Genomic DNA, 14,715 nt, shown 5'->3' on the forward strand with positions numbered 1-14,715 from the left:
AGTTATTGCAGCATGGTTGCAGCATGATAGAGTTCAGATATTCAATTACCTCAATTTTTAAAGCATGGTTGCAGTACATGCTGTACAGAAGCATGGTACCATGCTGCTATGCAGCACATGCTGCAATCATGCTGTGAAACTAGCAGCATGATGCCAGCATAAAAGCAGCATGATTGCAGCATATGCTGCATTGCAGTCCATGCTGCAAATTGATAAGGGATAGCAATTAAACTCCTTATTATATAGAAATTCATGCAGATCCCCTATGTCGACTAATCCTCAGCAATTTACACAGCAAATGATGAATGGTTGGTATTAGGTTGTGGAGAAAAACGTATACAGCAGCTAACATCAACTCGACCCCACCAGGGAACATTTTTATCGGCATGTACTGTCATACCCACTCAGTATATTATAACAGCATATGTTTTAGAGTCGCAGCAACATGTCAGCAGCCATTATTTCCTGTGATTGTAATGTGTTATCCTAGGAGATACAAGTTAGCGGAGACATGCTGAACCAATCAGATAGATGGTAACAAAACACCATTGGACTGCTGGCCAACAATGACAATGCTCCATTGGCATTTTAAATGGTATAATAATCTTGATTCTTCCACCAACATCAGTATCTTTGACCCAGCTGTTAAAGATACTTTTGTTGAAATTCTTATTTCTGACAATACTTGTCACACAAATCTTTGTTAAAGTCAAATATTTTCCTCAGATGATTTTAACTTGATAAAAAATAACCTTACAAAAACTGCATGCAACTCAAAATTAAATTTCATGGTAATAGTTTCTAACATGATTTTTTTTTTACTTTCCCACAATGTTACTAAAAGGAAACCTATCCTCTGAAGAAAAGAGTGTTAAGTCTAATTTGAAAGATTCACAAAACAGCTGCAGCGACATTTAAAGGTAATTTTCAAAATGGATGAATAATAATGTAGGTGTATATTAGATTTTAAGACAAAATGGCAAACAGAAGGTAGCAATTAGTTGTAATAATCCTTCATATCCATGCATACCGTTTTACTTACACCCGCACATCAAAGACAAAAAACACCACTGACTTTGAGATAGACATTTGACTTTTTATACAACATTTTGTTTCTCTAATTATCAGCTCCAACAAGTCTCGTTTAAGCAAATCTAGAGCCATTGGGACCAGGAACCACCTGGATTTTCCTCCAACTGCTGTGATTTGAAAGTACAGACGCTTGGTTTCCTAAACGACAAACACAGACCCACATTCACCGCCTGCGAGGATTTAAAGCCCATTTTACAGGAAATGCATGCGTTTGAAGTCAACTTTGCCCCCGATTTAATCTACCAAGCAACACCACATTTGCTAAAACACAATACAATACTGTACACTTCTGAAGATAAAATAAAACACCAAACGTTCCAGCACCACCTTACGGAATAGTGTTCATCAAACCCTCTTAAACCATACAAATAAACAAAGTCATCTGGGCGAAAAACTACTTTTTCTGATTGAAAGATTCATTATACAGACAAACAATTTTTTTCTGATTGAAGAGCTCGTCATAAGGGTAGATAACTTCCTTTTTCTGATTGAAGCACTTGTCATAAAGGCAGATAACTAGTTTTTTCCTGATTGAAGAATTTGGTTATAGTTATTGACAAGCACTATAAACTTCAATCCTCATAAAAAAATAATAACTTGCCATAATTTAAGTCAATACATATAATCAGGACTGGCTAGCTGCAGAAAATCATGGCGGTAATAGAAATGGAGCCAATACTTGACTTAATATGAAATATTTCAAATAGAAGTCTAAAGACACAAGTCACGGGGATGGAGCAGGATCCAGAGATAGACAGTCTGAGAAATGGATGGACTGCTTTTTTTTTCCATTCTTTTTTTTTTCTCATCTTCTTGGTGTTTCTTGTCCCAATATTTGTAATGGGGTCAAATAAAAAAAAAAAAAAAATGTGCAATTCTCACATGGAAACAAAGGCAATTTACTAGAATCTTCATGAAATAGCATTAACTTGAAAACACAGCAAGAGATAGTATGCACGCAATGGTAATGAATACAGCTCAGAAGATTACAATTTACACTGCCTATCAAAAAAACACTCCCCAGACAATGCAATTGTAATATGGAAACTTTCATTTTGGATGTATTTTAATAAAAAATTCCAAATTTCATTAGTTTTCTATTGAACATGCCATTAGATTAATGCCAAAGGTCTAAGGATGAAGTTATAACCAGTTCAGTTAATAGACACTACTATATTGTTACAAGTTTTCATCGTAGCCTTCATTTCTGTAAGTCTGTATAGCTTTTGAGGACATTTATTGAAATGTTATATCTGTAAAAGCTTTAGGTCAGACTCTGCATAATTGAACAGTTCCTGAGGTAAATAAACTCGCAATATTTGGACAACCTCTCTATACATTTTATTGCCCACTTCAAGAAAAAAATCCTCTACCAACTATACCAAAGAGGTAATTTCACATTTTACAATTTTCAGCATCGTTCCTAGCTACAAATTCCTTTCCTTGTAGTGATGTTATGCTTTCTTTACAGTAGGATTAGCAATCTATCCTCGATTCCCCTGAAATCACAAAAACATGCTTTTTTCTGACCCTAACTGTAGCCATACAGATTATTTTGTCATTAGGAACTGATAAAGATCTCAGTGATGAAAGGTGAGCAGTATGACTCTGATGTCTAAACATGTTATAGGGAGTCAGGTTAGCTTACTGACCCTACATCCTATCACGTTTATGGAACCTAACGCTTCTGATGCATTTACAATTTACTCCATTCCCCTAGCGACAGTTTGACTTATACTGAGATTATGACAGTTTATTAATGGTGTTGTGGTTACTTCCAGACTCCACAAGTACAGCCACAGTGTAGCAAAGACCTATTTTAATTTTGTGTAGCTTTGACCTACATTGAGGGTGTAGATTTTACCTATGAACTACATCTAGCCTTGACCTACAGTAACAGCAAGCATGTAACCTTGACCTACATGTTTGCTTGTTTTATTGGGTAGGGAGCTTCGAACCACACACCTTGGATCTCCACTTGAGGTGACCTAGGCCAACTAACTAACTGAGCTATCGCAGACCCTATATATAACTTTGACCTACATCAGCAGTTCACAGCCTTGACCTAAATCGGATATCTATCAGCTGTACACAGCCTTGACCTACATTGGATATCTATCAGCTGTACACAGCCTTGACCTACATAGGACATATGTAGCCTTGACCTACATTAAGAGTATATAGGCCACCGTATACAGAGTGACCTACATCAGTCATATAACTGACATGAAATGACCAATCAAGATAAAATTACTTGTTCCAGTTAAAGCCCTGAGACCTGAGGAGGAGACTTCGGCCTACATCAAACACACATCCTTTTAACTCTGTGGTGAGCCGACAATCGCAGTAAAAGCCAGGAGATATCCTAAAGGCTGTAACACATTTCCCGTATTGATCTATTTCATAATGAATAATTCTAACTCAACTCCACAAATCAAATTTATGTATACATATACATCATCCGACACAACTTATATTTTGGAACAAATTCCAACCCTGCGTAAAATTCAAGTTAACATTTGACATGCCGCAGAATATATACGAAATGTTTCTTCAAGTGAGAGCAATTCAATGCTCAACCTTGTCTGCCTGGCAACATGCTCAATCCATCATTCTGTCACAGTTTCAGGGCCTTCATCAATGGAAGTGAATTTGTCACTGTAAGTAATTGAGTCTCAGAGCCAAGAGAGATGTTCCGTGGGATGAATTCTTCAATAGATGGTGGGCATGTACCTAAACACCAATTGTACATGCATCACATGCACACCACCGACAGTTAAATGGGTAATATGTAATCCAATGGGCTTGATTTGTATTCCGATTCAAATGGTTTCAACTCCGTGAAATGTTTATGGATTGGATAACTTAACACATTTTATTTGTAGTTTCATGACACTACCGTAATGAACAGATCACCGTTCTAGAAAAGGGTGACTTACACAATCAGTGTTCTGGCAAACAGCATAAGGGTGAATTATTAAATCGTAACATAAAAATACTAGAGAGAGGTGTCACAGCTTTCAATACATTGTTTGTTGTATTTAAAATTGATTTTCCTTGTTATTTGATAATAAAAATAAATTTTGTGTTTTTCCAGCTATATGACTGTGTATAAACAGTCATTGTAAATTATGCATCTGTCAGTAATTGAAATTTTGTCTGCTCAAATGCACAGCTGGTTTTTAAAAAAGGCCTATCATTTTATCTGGAGAAACTCCTCAGGTAGATCTTGCATGTTTACTGCACTATGACCTATAATTACCTATAATCATCTGGAGGTCATCACAAAGTCAAACCAAAGGACCTTGGAATCCAAAATAGCACACCTTCATTCACTATCTTGTGCGAGATCTTACCAAACTAGTGCATAAGTTTACATTTTTTTATGACATGCCTGTAGCACAAATGTTTTTCTTTACATGTAGGTGAAGTAACGGGGTTGGGATTTTTGTGCTGTATGGATGTTTGGAGCTGTTGGCACTAGTCTGGCAGGAAGACATCTGGAGAGATAGTTCTCTCTGATACTGGTAGGGGCGACTGAAATACCAATGGTGAGAAACTCCTGCTGTCAGTTAATCTTCTCCTCACCTATTGGTCCCCATAGATTGGCATGTAATTTGTAAATTGCATCACATGTTGAGATTTGTAGTTGAAGCATTAGGTGACCATACCAGCAGACAAAAGTGGATGTCTGAGAGCAGATGTCTACCTGTACTAGAACCAGCTCTGACAGGTTTTAATCATCAACATCCATGTATCCCTGACATGTAGATATACAGAAATCAGGAATAATCTTACCTGGTGGTCATATCTAAACACTGAACACAACCTCAATGTATAGACCATGTCTTAGTCAAGCCCTGCCATGTTACTTCACATCACTGCCTACATTTCAACTCTCACATAGACACGATCTTCTTCAGTTTATATAAAAGCATTCGATTCTGGGAAGCTTGGAAGCATCAATTTCTGTATTTGATGCATGTTCGAGGGGATGACATGTTTTTACATAATGACAGATGTAATCTTGACATGTAAAATACTTGCATGTAACATTTGAAAGCATTGTGTCTGTAGGTTTCCAATATACAAAGACTTTTGGTTGACTGGAGTTTTGTTTGACCTACAAGCAGATGGTTTGTATTGGAGCTAAGTCGTATTGATTTCCACAGGAAAGCAAGTCCATTTTATATCAGTTAGATGGAAATCAAGGAATATAGGTCCCTGTATACTTATAATCCAGATATTTCATATTCATAGAAAATGGTGGAAAAACTTGCATGTCTTGGGATTCCTAATGCTCATAATCTGATGAAGTAAAAATAAAATGTGTATTTTAGCTCACGAAATGTGAATTCAAATGGTTTTAAGCTTTATATCATGCTCATTTTAACACCTGTGTGAATTCGTCTGCCAGCCAAATGACATTACCTGTAGCAGTAAATGACTTCCTGATAGTAATACAGTTTTAATCTCCGGGGAAATGCAGTAGATATTAGGTATAAATGTGATGGTAGCAAGGGGAGACACTACAACATGTTTCACACAAAACAAAGGAAGGAAAATCAAGTTAGATTTAGGAAAGGGAGATAACTCCACACATAGGGAGGCGACTACAACTACATCTGCAATATGTTAGGGTATTCAGACAAGCAGGAAAATGGGGATATAACTGTGAATTAGTGGGTTACAAGTACATAGGGAGTTAATTATAAACAAAGGGAGATAAATAGGACACGAGACTCACCTCCAGTGTATGACTTTCCTTCACCTCTCTGTCGAGTGTGTGTTCAGTTGTGAATATCACGCCTGTAGAATATACAAAATGAAAATATCTTAACACAGAATTCAATGTTTAAAAAATATATATTTATATAAAATCTGGAAAGAACAGTATCCTTCAGCCTTGATCCAAATCTGCGGTTTTAACTGTGGGATGTAGATATATTGAAGCAAATTGTTTTGTATCAGTATGCTGACATTATAAGTACCTATATGGACATTATGAGTTTTAAACCCTTTTCAACTGAATTCATCACAAGTGACAGTGATTTATACAGGCATTTGATTATCAATTCCTAATGCTCTAAATACTTTTTATATATATATACTTCCAAATTCATTCGATATTTCCAAATTCAAAAGTCTTTAATTCAATATACCTGCAGGTTGAGCCAGCCAGGGAGTATTCACAGACACAATACGTACCATATAAAGCTTATTTAAATACATGATGGCCTTCAGTCTACATAACAATTTTATACAAGTATTTTTTCTGGTACAGTCGAGTGCCTGATTGTACATAACCACAAACTCTTGAATTTTTCATATGATCAGATAAATATGTAAATCATCCCTGTCCTTCTCCGAGCCTTACAGGAAATGACTAGTAAATTAATTATAAAATGGGTAGTTAAAATATACAGCCGTTATGACCTGAATTCTGCACTTTCAGCAAAAATCTAACAGTTGGTAAATATACTATCAATGGAAAGTCCCTGGTCCAATTTTCAACTCTTTGGTGATATTAATAGAATACCCCTTGGCAGTTTTTTTTTAGCATTCAAATGTTAAAAATCATTTATCTACCATATACACTAAATGTCAAAAGAGATTTTAACGAATTTAAGAGACTTCCAGCATTTTAGTTTTAAAACGGATCTTCACCACCCAGTAAGACTTATCGGTGAGACAACTGACAAGTTAAAAGTGTCACACTAATTGTTGGTGGGAGGGCCCCTAACATTCTCAATGATCCCCTACTGAGCTAGATTATAAAATCTAAAGTATAACTGGCCTGTCTCAAACAGTGATCACAAAATCTTAATTTACAGAGAGTGCCTATATAATTACAGAAGACTAGCGTATCCCATACCAAGTGTTTTATTACCCAAAATTTTCCTTTTTTATGAGGTTAAATGCCATTTTGTTCTTAAATTCCAAATCAAATACACAACAAATTAGCATAATAAATTATCCTGATAACTCAAATCTAGAAAATTCTTCAAACTTTCAAATTTTATAAAACATTACCCATTATCATCTGGACAAACACACAGATCCTTAAATGCTTCTTGTTTTCATTAGGTTTTCTTGATTATATCACTCAAAGTTTGTTATGGGTTTTTTTATCATTATTATTTTATTTTGTTTTATTTTTATATTTCAAACATCTGATAACAACTTTCTGTTGTGTATACATACTAGAGAGTTAAATATTGTGGATTTTTCTTCAATACCTGAGCTCTGTATTAGGAAACATGCTTTAGCAGCATGTGAATATCTTGTGTTATTATATACCTTGATCACAGGAGGCCAAACAGTTAATCTTATCTGTTACAATAATAGCTAAATACTTCCAATAGTATCATTATATCTACATATACAAATATCTAATTTCAAGATACAATATATATAAAAAAAAAATCATGTGTAAAATAGCACCAGGTATGTTTGTCATCACCAGGTAATATTTTGAAGATATCAAATTAAAAAGAACTATTTGTGAAAAGCACTGATGCCCTTTACATTAACATGTTGGTACAAATTTAGACAAGTTATTGTGATCCTCTGATAAGACACTACCCAGCTGTGCGGGCAGACTTACTGGGGGTAAAATTATCCTGGAGGGGGTCTCCATTTACAAAGCTACAGCACATTTGAAAATAATACAACCGACTTCAAAGTTTATGTAATATGTATACATTCATTGTTCTTTGTTATTTCTCAGAGTTTTTTCATCTCTAAAATACTCAATCTGTTTGATACACAACTCCTGTGTAAATTAGTGATATATGGATATTGAGTTGTACACCGGAGAACAACATCGGCTCCGATCGAAGACATTGCATGACTTCATGTATCATGGTTATACCATGTATTTCTATTTTTTTTATATTTCTCTCGGTACAACTACGACAGGAAATTCAAATCTTTATCTTCGGATCACCAACACATAGTGTATATGATACATTGTGCTAATAAATAGATATAGCTTAGAAACACAAATGACAAAGGAAGACAACTTTTTGACTCGTGCCCTGACCGGGCCTCGAACTCACGATCTACGGCACCCAATCGCCTAGCCAGAAATATCCGCAGCCTATACCGCTGCGCCACATCGGCGTTCTTAAAAAAGAACGTTTCAATGGTACAGTGATGGTCGGCCCGATACCCTGACATGATCATTGTGGAAGTCGTCTATAAGATGATATAGAATACCTGGATCGCAATGTATTTACATACATGGATACGAATTGTACATATATTATATATATTTCTCTCGGTACAACTACGACAGGAAATTCAAATCTTTATCTTCGGATCACAAACACATAGTGTATATGATACATTGTGCTAATAAATAGATATAGCTTAGAAACACAAATGACAAAGGAAGACAACTTCATGGTTATACCATGTATGTACTCAACAAAAGGAGAAATCAATTTCAAAATATTGTCACCAAGAAAATTGATCAATTTATGGCAATTCCTTTTCCCGAATTGACAGTGTTCCTTCAAAACATCTTTTACATCACTTAAGTCTTTCTCATAGACATCAGACTGTAATCCTTTCTTCTCAATTAAGATAATATGAAAACCATCAGCATTGGATTCTCAAAGCCTAGCTGTAAGACCTTTAGGGACTAAATGGCTATATGAATTGAAACATACAAAAAAAATGATTTTCAAATATTTTGTGACAAAGACAGGAACATAAAAGACAGCCATACAAGGTGTAGGATTCTAATTATAAAAACTATATAAGATGTATGGTGTGATTATGAAATAAGATGAGCTGACAATATCTTGGTAATTATGAAAATCCTTATAAGAACCAATCTTGGTTGAAATCCTACAGGTACAAGTACTTCCTTTCATTAATCAAAGCCAAACAAATTTTCTCAATCATATTTTGTATGGGTATCTCATAGGTTGTTGAAAAGATGGCCAACTATCCCCTCCTACAAAACATACTGTCATTCAATGATGGGACATATGTACATGTCCATAATGTATCAAATTATTCCCCGACAACATCCTATTACACATCCACGTCACTATATCTTTTTTTACTCTGCTGCATTTGGATGCATCAAATATTTTCATATATGAACATTGGATCATGAGCATTTGAAGAATTCTACTACATCTCCTGATACCATCAGGCCATTCGATCAACAGTAGAGTTCACGAGTTATTTGTGGCCTTAACACTCGAAAAAGATGACACATTGATAATGTAAATCACATTCAAGTTAGATATAACTTTTTTGGCCTCCTTCTCCACTTAAATGATATTCAGGGTGCATTAGATTGAAGTGATTTTTTTCCACTGACATAATACACCTAGGATTATAACTTTAATTACAATACTTTATCAGATGAGGACTATATAATATCACCAACAGCATTAATTTATTTTACAGATTTTAAGGTTTCGCACATAAATTCCATGTTTGTCGTAATATGGACAACCATGCATTTATAAGCAAGGGTAACCCAATCATTAAGATTTTAAGCCGTTATAAGCTGAGAGATAAAAAATACCATGTAACACGACATAATGATACAAAAAACACCATTTTCACCTCAATGGAGACATGACAGAACCTGTTAGGGCTACTTAATGATGATGAAGTTACCACAGAAGGAACTACTAAACTGTTACTGTTAATCGTTGTAATACGTTTTTATTTTGAAAGGAGAGTTTTTTATTTTCGTAAGCTGAGTTATGTAACAGTGGCACCAGCTGGTGTTATTACTGGGCTGTTAAACCTCAAAGTCTTTGACAGAGTCCTAAACCAGACTGAGACTTTGGGTGTTTACTACTGTCAGGTGACAAACCTAGGGGAAGCAGGATTATGGCTTATCAGTCCTACAGCGGACATTAAAGTACTATTCTACAGTCCATTTACATAGGCAATGTTGTCGCACCTCCAACCTATTTTCTTAAGTAATAATGTCAATGATTGGGCTAGAAATAATGGTGAATCTGTAAGGAGTTCAAAGACTTCAAGAACTAAACACCACTCATCTTCTGGACTTGTCCCAAAAATTATCTTTCTTGCCTACAGACTGGTCTCTTTTGTTTTCAGAAGATTCCTAAATATGGCAACCCTATACAGGCTATTCCAATAAATTACAAATTTATCAAAGTAAAAAATTTATTTGATAAACGTACGTTCGTATAAATTCTTAGAAAATCAATCATTTGAAAAGATATCTTTTATGTGAAATGTAGAGAAGAAAATCAATACCTGATATGTGGAACAAAAGCGTTTGTCAGAGACAAAGTAATAAAAATGATATCTGGGAGTGTGGGAGATAAAGCGATAGAATAAATGACACGAAGAATAAAAAATAGACTAATTTATATAGACAGTTTGATACCTTGCATACAACATTTATCCACGCTGCTGTTTCAGATGGACTCAAATGCTGTTATCAAGTCATACAAGTCTAGTGGATATGCAGAGAAGTTATTGTACAACACAGAATGCACCAACTTATCTAGCTGGGTGGACTATAGCTGAAAATCAGGTGGATGCAAATGTTTCAGAGAAAACACACATATAGCTTGCTGGATACACAGGAAAGGTGGTGCAAAGACAAAAATGTACCAACTTATCTAGCTGGGTGGACTATAGCAAAGAATGAGATACAGGCATGAATACCATACCAACTGTACACAGAACTTTACACAGTTATACAGTTAGGCGAACTATAGCAGAGATGGAGGCCTCTATGGCACATCAAAATTATATAGCCCAGTCCACTAGATCAGGGAAAAGCATAGATCACTAAGACTTGTGAGTTACGCGATGTGTGCAATGTTATGACACCTTAGCCATAACTAGGATAAGCATGTGTGAGTAACATTATGGTATTAATAGATTTATATGAAGTCCTGTCAGCCCCCACACATTATGTCCGTCCAGCTGTCTGGTCTTCCTTTCCGGACAGTCACTGACACAGAACAGGTCATGGCGTCCTGTGGCATGACTAGATTCCAAACCATCACCCTGGTAATCATAAAATACCTGTCCCCAGGTAATATGGTCACTGAACCAAACTTCTGGCCAGCTGAAGCCCAACTGTCAAACTGTTTTGCATTGGTTAAGGTGTGAAGCTTATGGTCAGTCCCTACCTCTACTGATTTGACATCAAATTTGACACATCCTCCTAAAATGGTCAGTCTGATAGTGAATATTATAAAGATTTTTCATAACCAGTTAGAGGATGAGATGCATACAATTAGCTCAGGACATAACTATAAATGTATAGATACCACTGTAACAATATCTTAAAAGTAGCATATAACTTTAATACAATTTAATCATAGGTATCAAATGTGAAGTAGCATATGACCTTACCCCAACACAGATCACAGGTATGATGTGTAAGGTAGCATACAACCTTAACACCAATCACAGGTATGGGTAAAGTTATATATAAACCTAATTCTGACACAAGTCACAAGTATATATAAATGTATTAGGTAGCATATAACTTTAACTCAAATCACAGGTATGGGTTATGTAGTATATATAACTAATTTTAACACAAGTCACAAGTAAATATAAATGTATAAGGTAGCATATAACCTTAACTCAAATCACAGGTATGGGAAATGTAGTATATTACCTTAACTCTAATGTATAAGGTAGCATATAACCTTAACTTAAATCACATTATATGGAAGTTAAGTTATATCTTAACGCAATAACAGTTGTAATGTGTACACCAACAGTAGTATATGAGTACAGGTGGTGCATAAAATGGCCTGACGTGCCATGAGAGAGGTCAACTGGCTGATTAGGTGTTTATAAGGTTTTACACAACCTTTAATACTCCTAATGTACTGTCAATGTAACTTGGCCTGGTGACCCTGTAAAGGAGCCCTCAGTCACCATTTGTGTGAGGTGTGGTAAGCCCTGGTAGCCTGACCCAGCCAGTACAACCCCTGGGGGTAGGTCCTGATTATTAGCCCACCTCAACTGTCATCTACACACTTACGAACTGTCAGGCGTCGACAGGTCAACAATTGTCCAGAAATTTATGCCCCTTAGAAATACATGTTCAGGATAATGCTGAAGAAATAATTATGTAGCAGATCACTATAAAGTACAAATCAATATCATATGATCAATTAAGTTGTCCACGACAGGTAAATAAACAGGTATGACAACAACCTCCAGGTGTATCCTTTGTGTTCCAGTATGTAAAGAGACATCAAAAGTCACCCAGATTCTGAACATTAATCCTGCTGCTCCGACTCCATTAAACATTGACAACATCTAATTACAAAAATACAAAGACATACAAAAATTATCTCAGCTTGATATTTTTCTATTTCAAGGAACAAGATGAAGACACAATACTTCAAAACATGACTTGTTTTGACATCTTTTCAACCTGAATAAATGTTACCACCCACCTGCCTCCTTTTCATATTTGATGTAAAAGCTAATTAACTCAAAAAAGGTTTGCTCTCAATCTCAAATCTGAGGTAAAGCAAAAAATTTATATTTCAATAAAGGGGCACATTTTAGAATCAAATTGTATACATAAATACGAGTCTGCATTTTTGAGATTGGTTAGGTTTGGTTTGTTTTTGTTTAACGTCCTATTAACAGCCAGGGTCATTTAAGGACGTGCCAGGTTTGGTAGGTGGAGGAAAGCCGGAGTACCCGGATGAAAAACCACAGGCCTATGGTCAGTACCTGGCATCTGCCCCACGTGGGTTTCAAACTCGCAACCCAGAGGAGGAGGGCTAGTGATAAAGTGTCGGGACACCTTTTTTTGAAAGAATTAATCATTTTATGTTGCTCTCCAATACCTTAGGTATCTATCAATTGTATATTGTAGATATAATAATGAGAATTTAATACCACACTTTACATGCATCCAGACAAAACAACTTTGGACTAGAGATTAGTAGAATTGACACAGACTGTAATCCACTGAGTAACGGTAAACAAAAACAGCCATTGTTGTACGTTCTATTGTCCCAAATTCTCAGCTACTTTGGTTTAAACTGAACAGCTTTAGTAACACAGTAACGTCACAAGCAAGTTAAACCCTAGTTAAAACAGTACTATAAGGACACCATCAGCCTCATGTTGAATACCTTTAAGTGATTAGAGTTCATTCTTATTTTCACACTCGATACCGCTGACAAGGGCCGGTTGTCTTTATGATGTGGATAAGTCAAACAGATTAGTTCTATTCTTGTATATCATCAAACAGACAGTTTTTTTTTTGACCTGTGACATTTTGTCTAGAAATAAACATTTTTAAAGAATCTCAAACAACTAACAGTACAAAGTTTCATTATTTTCAGATTAATTTTGCTAAGATGAATGCAAAATGATAATTACTTGAACATCGCCTTGAAAAGATATCCCCACCATGTCTATGATACAGCAGGTGCATATATATCCAAAAAGGAAAAACAATATCACATGTACCTCTTGTTGGAAACAATTTGGTCAAGTGACAATTTAAAATATTACTGTCATCATTACATTGCAATTCTGCATTATGAAAAAACATATTAATGAAACAATAAAAAAAATATTGTGTTGGTAATTTATCGATGAAAAAATCTTTATTTCATGGATAAAACATTTTCCCGTGTTGTTTGATGTTTTAAACTCCCGATTAAAGTACCCATCTCTTTAGACATCACTGAATTTTGGCCCTTTCAATAAAATTATCCAAATAGCCTGTCCATAGACCTGATTCCCTTTGTGTGGACATGTATGACCTCTAGGGCAAAAATAAATGACAGCCCCCCACTGCCAAGGTCAACTGCGCGTTTGTACATAATTACTAGACGAGGTCATGGTGGCCTTTGTACACAGGCTCCAATACACCGTTACCAAGACTTATATGTATGCATAACAAGAGTTTATAAAAACAGGACATAAAAATAATGTCCGTTGTTGGATACAGCTGAGTGGGAGTTGCCCAGTACGACATGAAGACGTCAGACTGACTCCAACAGCACAGGGAAGGAAGCTCTTTTATACTTTCTTTGTTTGGCCAGGGTAAACATCAGTTTGTGGTAATACACAGTTTGAGATTGGCAATCCCCTTCAAAGTAGTTGAAACTTGGTTCAAGTGTCCAGCAGAGGAAACCAAGACGTGTCTAATGTTCTGAAATCAGCATAACCAATGACACAGCACGTCTTTATGAAGTAAATAATGACCTAAGTGTCAAATTTTTTGTTTTGATGTTTACAAGGATGACAAGGTGAATATTGAAAATGATATGTAACCACCACGGGTAGAACACCAGTCTGTCTGACAGAACAAAACCACAATTTAAATTAGACTTATATATATACACACCAGGTTTACAAACCAAGTTTATGACTGGTGTTGTTTAGTACCTGTCGAACTTAAGACACAACACTCCCCAGTACAAAGCACGCCACAAAACTTACTTAATGAATCGGCTAATATGGATCGTCATCTAATTGGGTTGAAAGTTGATACCTTGTCATTTTATACAGGTGAAAACAGTCACACCTCTTTGATTAAAATACAAAACGGCTACCTATTTAGCCAGCAATCATATCATGAGTGTCACATCAAATTTAGTCTCAATTTTT

At 35.6% G+C, this 14,715-nt stretch overlaps 1 protein-coding gene across 1 annotated transcript in view; it reads right to left on the minus strand.

The window, feature by feature from the left end:
- Positions 1 to 14,715, minus strand: part of LOC117329209 (protocadherin Fat 1-like) — a 154,764-nt gene that overhangs the window by 71,807 nt on the left and 68,242 nt on the right. The window contains 1 exon segment of the mRNA XM_033887028.1: positions 5,840 to 5,901. Coding sequence (XP_033742919.1) covers positions 5,840 to 5,901 — 62 coding nt within the window.

The sequence above is a fragment of the Pecten maximus genome, chromosome 6 (assembly GCF_902652985.1).
Source record: "Pecten maximus chromosome 6, xPecMax1.1, whole genome shotgun sequence".
Classification (NCBI taxonomy): Eukaryota; Metazoa; Mollusca; class Bivalvia; order Pectinida; family Pectinidae; genus Pecten; species Pecten maximus.